The 15,988-nt window shown below is 44.0% G+C and overlaps 1 protein-coding gene across 1 annotated transcript in view; it reads right to left on the bottom strand.

The window, feature by feature from the left end:
* The window catches only part of ABCA12 (ATP binding cassette subfamily A member 12), a 244,358-nt gene that overhangs the window by 172,553 nt on the left and 55,817 nt on the right, over positions 1-15,988 (bottom strand). Inside the window, exon 4 of the mRNA XM_053268830.1 lies at positions 8,289-8,382. Coding sequence (XP_053124805.1) covers positions 8,289-8,382 — 94 coding nt within the window. The remainder of the gene's footprint in view (positions 1-8,288; positions 8,383-15,988) is intronic.

Here is a 15,988-nt window from a genome sequence, read left to right as displayed (position 1 = left end):
CCTCCCTGCTAGATCGAACAAGCCATGTTGGGCAAGGGTCAAGAGGACAGGTGGTGGGCCACACCGTTCCAATCAGGTTGTCCACATCCTCAAAAGTCACAAACTGGAACTGATCCAGCCTAACCACATATATGGGGCAAGCCACTCTCTTAGGTAAACATAAATTATCTCATTTATTTATTTATTTATTTATTCATTCATTCATTCATTCATTTATCTAACTTTTAGTGCCGCTTCAGGGGGCTCCTAATTTGATTGTAGCAGTGGTGGGGAGGGCATCCTTAACACTTTGTTTTTACAGCTGAGGTGTTTTTTAAACAGACCAGTGGCCAATTAAAAAAGCTAAAGCACCTCCTCTCCCCCACCATCACCACTGCTGCTGCAGTGAACAAATCAGAAGACCCCTGAAGCTGTGCTAAAGAAAAAGAAAAAAGAATCAGAAGACACTTCTTATGTCTTCTACCGCATATATAATTTAGTCCTGAGAATTTGCCATTCATCCCACTGAATTGTTCCATGCACTTTGAAAGCATGCATTACTCTTTAATCAAGCGAAAGACATCACTTTACCTAATCACTTTTCTAATAACATGTAGAGACCAGCAAGTATTGGCTAACAGGAAAGCATCTTGTGTAGCAACTTTCATGCTGATACAAGCACTGCTGCTTTCTACTATCATTCCTAGGTGGTGAGCCTGTAAAATAGCTTGTACTACATCAGTGCCATTTTTAAAAGATGCTGAAGAAACTATTAAACATTCCAGCAAACAAGTTCTGCCACCCTGATCCTGAATATAGTGAATTCAGAACAGCTCCTTCGGCATTCCTGATTTCACACACAGCAGGTGTCATCTAAAAAGAGAAAGAGAGAAACTCCCATCTATAGAGGGTGTGGCATTACTGTGCTTCCCAAATCATATTTATGCATCCTGTGTGAAGCTCTTATTGGTTTTAAAAAACCCTTAAAAACTACCAAATTGGCTCCAAGCCTTGCTCATAATAGGTAAATCAACCTTTTGTTGATTTAGTACTGGCTCACACAGTTTAAATCTAAATTTTAAATTGGTAACTGACATTAGTGTGATCGTGTGAACCAAAGTGTGAATGTCAGTTTCATCTCAGGACACAAACCAACTTCAGTAATCTTGGTGTGGGTTCACACAATTGCATCTATGTTGGTTACTGACTAATCTTGGTGTGTGGGTTCACACAATCACATTCATGCCAGTTACCAATTTTAAAACTAGATTCAAACAATTGTGTGAACCAGGTCTTAGAAACAACGGAGTCCATGGAGCAAGTCAACAGAACACAAAACACCAGTATGGGGCAATGAGTACTAACTAATTAGTTGTAAAAAAATCTTCCCCTTCACTCACCCTTTAGATGGAAAGGCAGGCCCGATGCATCACAGTACCACAACAAATTGTTGGGGGGAACTCAATGCTAGACATTCATTTCTATTGCTAAAGAGTCTGGGAGAGCTATTGTTTCTTCTAGCGGAAGAACAACAAATATCATTTCAGCTGTGTCAGTTACAGGTTAATCCAATAAAGTGCCATCTTCATGCCCTTATTTACTTGCTTCTGCAATGGTCTTTCTTAAACTCCTCCACAGGAATAGAAAGGAGAACAAATGGAAGCACAGCCTGCCTCTGTCAGATCATGCTGTAACTAATGGTGCTCAAAGGTTGCTTATCCTGCAGTTTTCTTGGAGTGACTCTTGGTTCTCCTGTACAGAGAACATCAAAATGAAGGAAACTCTGGAATGCAGCTAAGAAGCCTTTGTTCTTTGCTTCACATATATCGTACAGGATGAAAGCCTGAAGCAAAGACACCCATTTAATGCAAGTCAAAAATCAAAATTCTACAAGCACAAAATTGAAGTTGAGCAAGTTAAATATGGGTGGGATATAATTATGCAATTTATACACATGTCCCAGTACATAGAACAGATGTGTCATATTTTAGTTTGTTTAGCATCAGCAGAAATATTAATAGTTCATTCAAGACTGTGCTATTTATGCTGCATTAGGGACCCTGCCCTGCCTGGCTGAATGGTACAGGGAATGGAAAGATAAGATTAATAAGATATTGGTGGGTACAAGATAGGGGAGGACAGTGAGGGGTCTGGTAGCCAAGGAAAGAGACAGTTAAGATGTCTTAACTGGAATGAGGTTTCCAGAACAAAGGATGAGGACAGTTAAGATTTTCCTATCCTTTCTTCTGGAAGCCTCATCCGGGCCCACAGAAGCCTGAGAGTCTTTAGCAAAACACTTCTATTTCAAGCTTTTTCTCTGTAAACATAACCACCAGCAACATGCTCATGTTAAGATCAAAAGCCAGATTCCCAGGTCATGGGTAGCTATTCTGGACTCCATCTTGGAAGCTCAGTTCTGAATTCTTGAGTTGATCATAGCCTAGTAAAAGAACAAATCCTAGGCATGGAGGCCTTCTAAGACTTCATACCTTTCCTAGCAATCTTTTGAACTTGTTCCTCTGCCTGCCATCACACAGGCACAAGTCTCCTGATTTCATACCTGAGCCCTGCTCTGTGGAGAACAGAGTCATTCCGCTTCTCATGTTAGATACGCTGCCACAACTTTACAAATTTCAGAACTGGCAGGACAACATCTCTCTCCTGTGGCTGTCATATGAAAACCTCCATCTTCTAAAGGCCTAAGCAATGTTTTGTTTTTTGTTGTTTTTTTTTGGGGGGGGGGGGTTAAGCATAGCACAGGAAACAGTAATAGGCAATCCTATTAGTGTTGCGGAGGGAAATCCTCTGGAATCTTGCCCTCTTGTTTGATCCAGACCCTTGCTTTCATCCTTCTATCTGAGTCAATAGAGAATGGAGCATCTTGCCAGACCAAAGAGGATTGCCAGACCAAAGAGGATTGGACAAGCTGCCCGCTATAGACTTGCTGCCTGACTGAATTTAAGTCAAAATGCAACAAGGGTGCATACTCAAATAAACTTTTATTTATTTCATGATCATGAAAGGCAAAAGTACAGGTCAGAAAGTCTGGCAGGTACTGTGTGTCAAAGCCACACAGTTGGCTAGTTTATATAGGTTTCAAGCAAACAAGCATATCAGTAAAGCAATTAATACATGTCATTGGTAATTGCTGGGTGACTCTGGGCCAGTCACTTCTCTCTCTCACCCTAACCTACTTCACAGGGTTGTTGTGAAAGAGAAACTTAAGTAGGTAGTACACCGCTCTGGGCTCCTTGGAGGAAGAGCGGGATATAGATGTATTTATTACTATTAATAACAACAACAACAACAACAACATATGCATTCCAGAGGTGCCACTTAGAGTCTGGGAAGATGAGTTACTACTTGGCCTTTCTGATAACCTTACTCCCTATTGGTATCTTGGTGCCAGGGATGTTTCTTTTTGCTGAGTGAGGGATTTGGCTAATGGACTAGTTGCATACCTATGTTATTTATCTCCTGACAGGTTCTGGCATTTGTTATCTTCTGGCTGATGGACCTCTCATCTCACATTCCTGAGAGGGGCCCCACATACCTGGTTTGAACACTGCTCCTGACTGAACAATTTACATTGTTTCAAGCCTAGTGGCTCTTTGTGCTGTTTAGCAGCCCAAACTTTGAATCAAATTCTTATACACTTATTTGTAGGCCTGGATTAAACAATTCCAGTTAAACAATTCCATAGAAAAGAAGCACTCAATATCTCCCTTCGCTCTTCCGCTCCCCTTTCTTCCCTAATGTCTTCTCTTTCTCTCCTTCAGCATTCAAGGAAGGGTTGTCATCAGATTCTGATTACAGATATTCTCATGAGTTAAACTAACAAATACTAACAACGCTGTCACTTCCCCAGGGCAGGGCTCTCCAGCAGTTGTTGAAATGCAACTCCCATCATCGCCAGCCACAATGGATACAACATATTCTCCAGTGATTACAGCACAGCAAGCATGGATGTCCTGCACTTAGTGGACTTCCGGGTGAAGATTCAGACAACATTTCCACACAGACATAATGGCACACCCATTGTCCCTGTCTGCTGACCTTCACACATTCCTTATACGTTCTGAAGAGAGCCCACACTGTGCCTGTATAGCCTCATCCCACACTACACACACAAAGACTTGAGCTGGTGCTCCTTGCCTGCAAACGTAGGCTCTCAAGCAGCATAGTATGAGCAGAAGTCCTGAGTGAGCCAAGGGGCAGCAGAAGCGGAAAGCAGAAGGGGAGGGGTTAAAGAAACCACCACCCCAGCTTTCAGCTACCTTCTTCAGCAGCCATCTTTCTCTCCTCCCCAAGAAGTGGAGGGAGGTGAGCAGTACCAGCAAAAGCCCCAGTGAGGTGGACTTGTGATCCCGGAGCAGAGCTTAAAGTCAGGGAGGGCCCAAGCCCTCCCCAATATTTTCAGAGAGAGCTAGATAGTACACCCTGTTTTCCAGGCCATTTCTGCACTGTTGCAAATTATTTATTTATTGTTTGTTGGATTTATATACCACTCTTCATTTAAAAAAACCAATCTCAAAGCGGTTTACAATATAATTAAAACAACATATATAATTAAAATACAAAAGTACAAGTAATATAAATATAAACAATATCTATTTAAAATTTTAATAATCCATTAAAAGCAATACATAAAAAAACAAAGTAGCAGCAGTAAAAACAATATTTTCATTTAAAAGCATGGTTGAAGAGCCACGCCTTTACTTTTTTCCTAAAAACTGTCTGAGGAGTGGATTTCAGCCAGGACAGCATCCCAAAGCCTGGGGGCAATGACTGAAAAGGCCCTGTCCCGTGTGCTCGACAACCGAGCCTTTCTCACTGTTGACACGCGGAGCAGAGCCCCCTCTGATGATCTTGTCAAGTGGGCAGAAACCCTTGGGAGCAGGCAGTCCTTCAGATATCCAGGGCTCAAACCATTAAGGGTGAAATTGAGTGATGAATGTGGTCAGTAGTATAAACCCTTTGGCAAGAGATGTTTTTTGTATAAATTGATAAGCTGGCGATGCAATATGCATATTTAAGGTTATTCCCAAGTACTCCTTTAAGACCTTCAAATAAAAACAGATATACATTGTAAAAAGGTGGTTAAAAAGCATGTTAAAGACAAATGTTTTGGGGTCAAATGCCAGCCTCAGTGTTGTCCCTCCATCTTTTGTGGATCACCTGCTTATAATGTTCACAGCTTTAATTACACACAGTCTAGCAGTAATTTTCAATCAAACAAGTGAGGTAAACAAAGAATGTTGCCTAAGTATGATATTAAGACCAATGTGGTGGCTCAGTCAGCTAAGATGTTGAAACAACAACTGGTGAGGTTATATGATAGGAGATGTGACAAGACAGATTGCCCAGTATGTAAAATGTGGGAAGGGGAGTTGTGTATTAAAAGGAGTAGTGTATAGAATAACTTGTAAAAAGTGTGGGGAGTTTTATGCTGGAGGAACAGGAAGAAAATTAATCTCTAGATTTAAAGAGCATTTGGCAGATACAAAGTATGTGGGGGACCAAATATCATAAGGGAATAACAATGCCTGTTAAGGTGGATGTATTGGAGGTGGAGCATTACTTGTTTATTTATATATCTATTTTATATACTGCCCTTCCAAAAATGGCTGAGGGAGGTATAGTACAAAGAAAGATTAGAGAGGCTATATATAGAGATAAATTCAAACCCAGTGTAAATGGCAGGGAAGAGTTAAATGAGACCACAAAGTATATTGGCTATACTTTGTAATCTAATCCTCTATAATAAAAGGCTTGGTGTCCGTCCGTGGATGGACACCAAGCGTGTGTCCGTGCCTCCGATGGTCGTTCTGGGCATGCGCGAAGCAGGGAGGGCAGGGAGACACAGGGCAGGGAGACACAATCGCCGGCACCCGGCGGCCATGTTGGGCGGCCAAGCGGCCGCCCAGAAGAAGCCGGGAAGGCGCGGTGGAGAAAATTGGCCGAGGCAGCGGCAGAGCCGCCGCCATGGCCAGAAGAGACAGAGACTGGGCCGGCGGGGGGCCAGAGTGGAGGCCGGCGGTGGCGGGCAGCCCTGGCCCGGCCGGGGAGACCGGCGGCGGCACGGAGGCCGAAAGCGAAGGGCCCGCGCTGGCCAAAAACTCCAAAGACGGCGGCGCCCGGCCCAGGGGTCCTTGCCGCGGCATGGAGGCAGGAGGGCATGGAGGCAGGCGGGGGCGGGAGGGAGAATGGTGGCGGCGGGCCCGGAGCCCAGAACCTCGGCCATGAGCTGCGGCGGAGAGGGAAACTGGACAGGGGGAAAAAAAAATTAGAAGGGGCAAGGGAGAGGAAAGAGGCAAGGGGGGGAATGGGGGGAGGGAAGGGAAGGCTAGCGCCCGTTATTATAACGGGCTAAAAAATACTAGTAATGTAATAATGTAATTTAAGTGGCACAGTGGGGAAATGCTTGACTAATAAGCAGAAGGTTAGCGATTTGAATCCCCGCTGGTACTATATCAGGCAGCAGTGATATAGGAAGATGCTGAAAGGCATCATCTCATACTGCATGGGAGGAGGAAATGGTAAACCCCTCCTGTATTCTACCAAAGACAACCACAGGGCTCTGTGGGCGCCAGCAGTTGACACTGACTTGGTGGCACACTTTACCTTTAATGTAGGAATACAGACACACAGCTGTATGACCTTGGTTCACTTTTTCTCATGTCTTCTCCCCTCACCCCCAACACACACACCACCTGTTGACCTCACTTGTTTCATTGAAAATTACTGCCAGAGTGTGTGTAATTAAAGCTGTAAACATTATGAACAGGTGGTCCACAGAAGATGGAGAAACAACACTGAGGCTGGCGTTTGACCCCGAAACGTTTGTTTTTTACATGCTTTTAACAACATCTTAAACAACATTTTTACAACGTATTATCTGTTTTTACATAATAAATTTGAAGGTCTTAAAGGAGTGCAAGAGATATTTGTCAGAATATTGCTGTAGCTCTATAAGTGAGTAAACTGAATTCCATGTATTGAAGTGTGAAATTGGTCATTATTATTCATAGCAGTTGAGGGTGGGGGTGTGGGGAATTGCATCATGGTGAGGTCATAATCATGATAGCCTCCAAGGCCCCTCTCAAAGATATTTTAGACTTTATGGTGTGTACCAAAGGAACACAGAGAGGCGCCTGCCCTAGACAATCTGCTCCCACATTTGAACATCCTGATTCCATCACTGAACATGGTTTAAAAAAAAAATCAGCCAGGTGACCAGTCTGATTTAACTTCAGACCTGTATCAACAATATCCATTGTTGTACCATCTTAGCAGCTAACACAATTATTCTGGTATTTTCAGAATATTTTCTGATATTTTCAGAATAGAAATTACTATTCTGATTTTTTTTTTGCTGTATTTTTTTATTTTGCTGTGGTTTATTTTTGCTGAAGATATACTGAATTTAGAGCAATCCCCACATTTGTTTAAGATATGTGCTCCACATTTGTATCTGCAAAATTGTAGGGATGTGCATGAAACACAATTCAGAAATCAAATTGTGGCACATCCCTTTAAAACAGAGGGATCACACATTCTCTTTAACACAGAGGAAAGCATAACCATACCTGCTCCTCCTCTGCTCACCACCACTTCCATAATCATGGCTGTTGACCATGCAAATGGCGGCTGCACATGTGTAGAGGCCACTTGTGTGCCGGTGTCACATGGGGGCAGCTGGGAGGTTATAGCTGGAGCAAGCGCCATGATTACAGGAGTGGCGGCGAGCAGAGGAGGTACAGGTATGGATCTGCTCTCCTATGTGTTAAAGGGTGTGTGTGATCCCTCTGTTTTAAAGAGATGTGTCGTGATTCGGTTTCCAAATTGCATTTTGTGAACATCCCTACAAAATTGACAGCAGATTTACAATTCTAGAATGGGAATGTTTCTTAGGACAAGAATTTATCAAGTGTGTAACTGCCACAGTATATCTTAGAGACAGACCCAACTGTAGAGGAAGAACTTATCGACACCCTCACACCACCACAGAAGTAAAAAGGGAAGATAGCAAAGAAGAATACAGAGGTCAGTGTGCTCCATAAAAGAGCAGAGGTTTTTAGAAGCCTGCATGAACACAGCTGACAACAATACATTGCATTGGTGACAATGACTTTCATCACTGCTTAATGAATGAAACTGGGAATAAAAGTTATAAAAAGCTATTGAAGAATGACTGTTAAGAAATCACTTCTAGAAATGCAAGAATAGTTCAGCTTTTCCAATAACAATGTATATCAGACATTCACCACTATAGTGATAATTAAAATCCAGCAATAAAAATAACTTACAATTTGGCTGGGCTTCTGGGGGAAATTTGATTCGGATGATGGCCACAAGAATGAATGAAAACACAGGCCATGCAACTAATGTAAAGGACCAAAGCTGTGAAGAAGAGAGGACAAAATAGTAAGTGTTCTGCTTCAGTTTTAATATTTAAAAAGTTAAAATATATAACAAGAGCATAGAAATCTAGGAAAAAAATCTGTTTAACAAGATCATTTCTATTTCAGTAGCTTAAACAATAAGATTTTAAAATAATGCTTACTTCACCTTCTATGCAAATCTGTGGTTTTAAAAATCCCACAAATAATCACCAGAAAACATATTCTCCTGTTGGCATACTACCCTTAGTCTTACCTTTAAGAGGAGGAAGGAAGTGGGACAAATGATTTGTATTTGTCATTTATTGAAATTGAACAGTTTGAGTAACTTAAAGTGAACAGTTCAATCTTGTTGGTACAAGTACATGACATTTTAATAGGCTACCCTTTTTTCTAATTTGTTACAACCCATTCTGAGCCTTCAGGCTGGGTGCATTATACATTCAAGTCAAACTACAGCCAACTTCAAATCTTGGTTACAGATGCTGGTTTGTGCCCCCACTTGGACTGGAAATTCCTGCCTTGGCACAGGTTCAGATGATCATGGAAAAACTGGTTATCGACTTTGTCAATTCAATGAGTCATCTGAACCCGCTTTATCTATGTAAACATTAAGGCAGTTTAGATGACTGAAAACTGGATAGGGCAAGTGTCCTATCCAGCTTTGGGAGCTGTGTGTGTTTCCAATTGTCTGTGAGCAAACAACTAAATAGGATGAGAGGAGATTAATCATGTGTGAGAGAGGAGCTGTGTAGGGCAGTTTTTCCTCCTACCTTGTTAAAATGCTGGGTAGTACAGCACCTTCCTACCCAGTCCTATATAGTTTTTGATCATTTGAACTGCCCTATATATTTGAGGGGTACATTATATATTTGCTTGCCCCAATGTAAGTTGCTTTGTGGTGATCAAAAGATACAAAAGGAACTGAGCCTAAGAGACAACTTGCCCAAAATGTTTCATTAAGACTTCGTTCTTGCTGAGGTTCTATGCCTGAGCAACTCAGAATGCTTTTCCAGACAAAAAGGGGTAGGGGGAGAATCTCTGTACATAGAAAACTAGACTAGCATATCAAGAAGACAACTCTGCTTCTCATGCATTCCTATCGGATTGATTTATTTAGCAAATTTATTGAGCTCCTGACTTCCTTAGACTCGAGGAGGTTTACATAAATTAAAACAACAACCACAAAGACAAGGAGAAAAAACAACAACCCACACAAACAAAACCAAAAGCCTGGCAACATAGATAGGTTACCAGGAGCTTCTTAAAGGACAGAAGGGAGGGGGCATTATGAATCTCAGGAGGCAGGGTGTTCCATAAAGAGGAGGCTGCAACAGAGAAGGCCCTCCCATGAGTCCGGGCCCCATGTACCTCCCCTGGGCCCAGAACTCTGAGAAGGCCCACCTGAGACGACCTCACAGGGCAGGTCAAAGTTGGACGGGAGATGCGGTCCTGAAGGTACACAGGCACCTGCATAGGAATTCTTTTTCACAAGGGACTGTTCATTCACATGACCCCCCAAAACACACAAACACCACCACCACAGTCTAAAAGTCCAGCCCAGACCAGGTTTACCAACTCAGTGAGAAATAGGCCTAGGTCCATGGCAGAAAGAGAGTTAAAATCCAGACTGTTTTTCATGGGGTCACATTATCTGATAGAAGTACAAAATGCAGTACACAGCTTTTACTATAATCTAATTAACCCAGTGCAAAGCAGCTCAACCCTCTGGATTCTAAAATAAGGAGTGAGGGCTGCCTCCTCCCAGCTTCCAGCCTGGATGTGAAGCAGTGTAGAAGATGGCACTTTGAACTGTGGAACATAAAGCTTTTTCTATCACAGAACCTACAAGCAACACAAACGGGTTTGCTAGAGTCAGCATATTGTCTCCGCCATTTATCTAGCATATAGCTAGAAACCACAAGCACTGCGTCAGTGTCAGTGGAAGCTTGCCAACATGGACTGATGCTGTAATATGCAGATAATGAAGGACCACAATGAAAAATGACTGTGACTGGGCTATGTTGAACAATATACGGGTTTTAAGTGATGCCCTTAGAAAAGAATTGCAAGCACCTAAAAACAGTGGTTTGAAGCAGCTTTCAGTCACTTCCTATGGGACAAAGCACCTTTGCCATAATGAATACCACTACCACCACCACCTCTTACACTTAGCCAGCGTGGTGTAGTGGTTAGAGTGTTGGACTAGGCCTGGAAAGACCTGAGTTCAAATCCCCATTCAGCCATGCTGCTTGCTGGGTGACTCTGGGCCAGTCACTTCTCTCTCAGCCTAACCTACTTCACAGGGTTGTTGTGAGGAGAAACTTTATTTATTTATTTAGCATATTTTTATACCACCCAAAACACAAGTTCTCTTAACTTAAGTATGTAGTACACCGCTCTGGGCTCCTTGGAGGAAGAGCGGGATATAAAGTGTAAATAATAACAATAACAATAACAATCATATACCCCTTGCTATTAGTACTATTAGCACTAACAACCACTTACTATTACTACTATTTGAACTGTGTATTTAAATATGAAAAGAGCTTCACACACATCCTCTGAGTAAACTTTACAATACCCCAGTCAGATAGGACAATGTACTTTATTTTTGTCCTGTATTACCAATGAGGGAGCCAGTACTGATCATGTTTCCACCTCTGAGTCTGACAGCAGTTCTTGTCGCCAATGAGTGGCAAATTTAAAACCTTTATTGGCCAGAATGCCCAAGTGCCTCTTCTCTGGTTTCTCTTCCAGAAAGAGGGTCTTAAAGATGCTTTATTCTTCACACGTGAAAGTGCAGAAAGAGTGGTTTCAAACACAGTGCCACGTGCAGACCCCCAAATCTACAAGAGCCTCACCCTGCCAGGTGCTTCAGTGGCAATGTTCAAAGAGGAATGTGTGTGGAAAAGAGTCACAAGCTAGCTGCATATCCCAAGCTTGTGGCTCTTAATGCATATATTTTCCTTCAAACCTCAAAGCAGAAGCACAGCAACTGGAAGAGCAAGACACTTAAAACCCTACTCAGACATTAAGGTTGTTCACACAACTAAACATGGTGGTGGGGCAGAGGACCATCTATGGGTGTTTACAGGCTCTGCCACCCAAGCAGCACACAAGCTGCACTGCAGCAGAGCAGGGAGCTAGAGGAGGTCGTCCCCTGGCATCCCTCAATGCTCCGTGCCAGCAACACGGTGCATTGAGGGATCCTCCCTCAGCTGGGCACTCTTGAAGCCCAGCTCTGTGTGTGCCTGGACTGCCTACAGCCTGTGCACACACATGGCCCTGGGCTTGCGGCCTCGGCAGTGCCAGGATCAATCCCGATGCTTCACACAGGCTGCCCAAGCCTGGGCTTGGCTGCTCATGTGAACAGCCTCATTTTGTTGTGCAGGCATCCAGGTGACTGAACACATGTACCTGTTTTTGTGTGAATGATTGTACATGTGCTCTTTTAAAAAGTGAACTTGAGCACAGGCGCCCTCAAATCCAGGGTACAGATGGGAAGTGTACCACTGTACATATGATGAACATAACATGTTAATAACTCCACATGTGCGAAGATCTGTACACATGTACACTGCACACAGACTGTACACGTGTTGAACAGAGCGTGTGAATGGGGCTGTACCATCAGTATGGTTGTAACATCAGAAACAATGGCATAGCCCAGAGGACCCACCAAGAGCTCCAGTTTACACAAGGTTCAGGGTTTATGTTCTTTAACTACCACGCCATACCACAACATCCCTCACTACCTAGAACAGCAATGCAGAGTTGTTGTGCTGTTTTTCAGGCCCTGGGTAGATAGCGCAACATTTTCTGTGATGCTCTGCCACACAGAGGAAGGAGAACAACACTAGTGCAGTGAACAAATGACTGCTCTGGGGTTACTGCCTGGGCTGGGACTGGATCCCCGGGGACAGCATGAAGAAATCAGCTGCGCCTTCCATATCAGCACAGGAACATCTACTTCTGATCCTATGCATAGCCTCAAGAGCCACAGTCACCATTAATCACGCCTCCTAAGGAAGTGTTTGGTGAGTCAAGACGATCCCAGCAAGTTATACAGGTATGCTTGCAGGATGGGAAGCACCACTTTTCTCTGGATGCTAGATATTTAGTTTCAGCCGTCCCAGGCCTACCACCTCCTGCATGCTCTTTTCCTCCTCTGCCGTCACCCAGTGGCAGCATGGTTCTTTTCTGATAAAAGAACCACATGGCTGTGATGCAGCTGGTAGGGGAGGAGAAACAGCCACATCTCACAAGCGTAAGACTAACTCTAGACAAGAGTCACATTCAGGGCTGTCTGAAGTGGGGGCTAGGGAGAGGCCCTATGCTTACATGGGCCCTGTGCTGAAGCATAGCAAGAGAGGCTTTTCTAGCTCAAACAGGACTGGAACAATATTGATTCATCATGCAGGGGAAATTATTTTTGCAGGGGAAATTAGTTTTGCCCTGGGAGACCCACAAAAACTAGAGACAGCCTTCATCTAGAGACACAAAAACTAGAGACAGCCTTAGTCGTGTGGGCCAGGTTATTTATAGCCTGAGCATGGCTGGTGGCACAACAGAGGGGAGGGTGGCATTTCTTGCACAAAGGGGCAAATGGAGCTTCTGGACTCTGCATCTCTAGCAGGGGGTTGGCTTTGAGTGAAGTCAGTGGACATTGGGTACTATTCTGTCATGTGGTCCCAGTTCTGGTTTCCTTTAACTATAAACAAATGTCTATTGTAACTATATACTAAATTCATGAAATGTTGTATTCTCAAATACTTATGTAACCCCTGCTCTTTAAGTGTAAAAACAACATCAGGTTATATAGGCTTATCCAGTATGGGGCTGCAAGTTGAATAGTAAAGTGTGCCGTTGAGTCGGTGTTGACTCCTGGTGACCACAGAGCCCTGTGGTTGTCTTTGGTAGAAGACAGGAGGACTTTACCATTGCCATCTCCAGCGCAGTATGAGATGATGCCTTTCGGCATCTTTCCTATATCACTGCTGCCTGATATAGGTGTTTCCCATAGTCTGGGAAACATAGTCTGGGAAACATACCAGCGGGGATCCGAACTGGCAACCTCTGGTCAAATCATTTCCCCGCTGTGCCATTAGGCAGCTACATTGCAAGTTTGTTTGTTTGTTTGTTTATTTAACTTCTATATCGCCCAAACTTCCATCTCTGGGCGGTTAACATAAAACAATTAAAACACATATAAAAAGTTAAAACAATGCAACAACTTAAAATCAGCCATAAAAATTAAAAACAGACAATTTTTAAAAGTTGGGAAAGCTTGGGTGAAAAGATGGATTTTCAGATGTTTTTTAAAAATTGTCGGAAATGGGGAGGATTGTATCTCAGCAGGGAGCACATTCCACAATCTTGGGGCAGCAACCGAGAAGGCCCGTCTCTGTGTAGCCACCAGATGAGTCGGTGGAAACTGGAGACGGACCTCCTCAGATGACCTCAGTGAGCAATGTGGCTCATAGTAAAGAAGACATTCTCTTAAATACCCAGGGCCTAAGCCGTATAGGGCTTTATAAGTTATAACTAGCACTTTGTTTTCTGCCCAGAAAGCAATTGGCAGCCAGTGTAGCTCCCTCAGCAAGGGAGTAATGTGGTCTCTCTGAGATGACCCAGAGACCAACCTGGCTGCTGCATTCTGAACCAACTGAAGTTTCCGGACTACGTACAAAGGCAGCCCCACATAAAGCGCATTACAAAAGTCAATTCTGGAGGTTACCAACAAATGTACCACAGTTTTGAGGTCATTGATCTCGAGAAACGGGTGCAGCTGGCGTATCAGCCGGAGCTGATAGAAAGCACCCCTGGACACCACCTCAACCTGAGAAACCAAGAAGAGGTGTGGATGCAGAAGTACTCCCAGACTGCGAACCTGTTTCTTTTGGGGAAGTGTGACCCCCATCTAGAACAGGTAGATCAAGATCGTCTCTAGAGTTCTGACCCCACACAATAAGTACCTCCGTCTTATCTGGATTCAGCTTCAGTTTATTCTCCCTCATCCAGCCCATTACTGCTTCCAGGCAGGCATTTAGGGAGGATATGCCAGCTCCTGAAGAAGTTGACATGGAGTAGTAGATCTGGGTGTCATCAGCATACTGATAACATCCAGCTCCAAATCCCCTGATGATCTCTCCCAGCGGTTTCATGTAGATGTTAAAAAGCAATGGAGAAAGTATGGAGCCTTGAGGGACACCATACTTAAGCTCAGATCTTGAAGAGCAACAGTCTCCAATCGACACCATCTGGAATCTGTCCGAGAGGTAGGAGCGGAACTCCCGTAAAACAGTGCCTCCCATCCCAAACACCCTCAGAGGTTCGAGAAGGATACTATGGTTGATAATATTGAAAGCCGCCGAGAGATCCAAAAGGACCAACAGAGTCACACTTCCTCTGTCAATTTCCAATTGGAGATCATCCATCAGGCCAACCAAGGCAGTCTCCACCCCATAGCCCGCCCGAAATCCAGTTTGAAATGGGTCCAGATAATCAGTTTCTTCCAAGACTGCCTGGAGCTGAGAGGCCACCACCCTCTCAATTACCTTGCCCAGCCATGGGAGGCTGGGCAAGATACGGATACTAGTCCCTCACAACCCTGAACAACTCTGCTGGATGTGAACTCGCAGAGGCAATACGGGCAGAAAAGAACCACTTCTTTGCCTCACATATTGCCTGATCTTTAAATGTGCTCTATGTCATAATCTGTTGGATTCGAGTAGAGTCTTTCTCCGCTTGCGCTCTAGTTGCCTACCTTGCCACTTCAGCCCCTGTAGATCTTCCGTATACCAAGGGGCCAATTCTGAAGTGGGTCCAAAGGGATACTTGGGAGCCATTGTGTTTACTGCCCTGGTAAGCAAATTGTTCCAATTCTCAACCAGAGCATCAACAGGATCACCAACAAAGCCAACACTGAATCCCTCCAAGGCTTCTTGGAATCCTACTGGGTCCAATAACCTCTTCGGGCGGACCATTCTAATAGCCCCTCATCCCTGCGGAGATGGGAAGTGGTTGTACGTCGAACCTTAACCAGATGGTGGTCCGTCCATGACAATGGGGAGATCACAGGAGTCCCCACTCACGGAACACCACCCTGGTCAGAGTAAAAGACCAAATCAATTGCATGACCTGAAATATGCATTGGTCCAGAGACTGCTTGGGATATGGCCATAGTTGTCATGGCCACTATGAACTCCTGAGCTATCCCAGACAAATTGGTCCCGAAATGAACATTGAAGTCTCCAGCACCAATAGTCTGGGAGACTCCAACGCAAGCTCCGCAACCAAGTTCGTGAGCTCAGTAAGGGATTCCGTTGGGCAGCGGGGGGATCAGTACACCAACAGAAGTCCCAATCTACCCCTGGTCCCCAAACTTAAGTACACACATTCAATATGGTCCGATACCCTGACAGGGATCCTGGTATGGGAGATGTTATCCTTATAGTCCACAGCCACTCCACCTCCCCGCCCACATCCCCTCACCTGTTCAGTTGACTAATGACTACCATATAAGGTAACAAGTTGTTCTAGTAGGAACTAATCAGCCTTCTTTCCTTTCACTGTCTCTACAACTGGATTAGATTTTGTTCAAA

The sequence above is a fragment of the Hemicordylus capensis genome, chromosome 1 (genome assembly GCF_027244095.1).
Source record: "Hemicordylus capensis ecotype Gifberg chromosome 1, rHemCap1.1.pri, whole genome shotgun sequence".
NCBI classification, from domain to species: Eukaryota; Metazoa; Chordata; class Lepidosauria; order Squamata; family Cordylidae; genus Hemicordylus; species Hemicordylus capensis.
The sequence above is the reverse complement of the archived record's forward strand: the minus strand, read 5'-3'. Positions and strand labels throughout refer to the sequence as shown.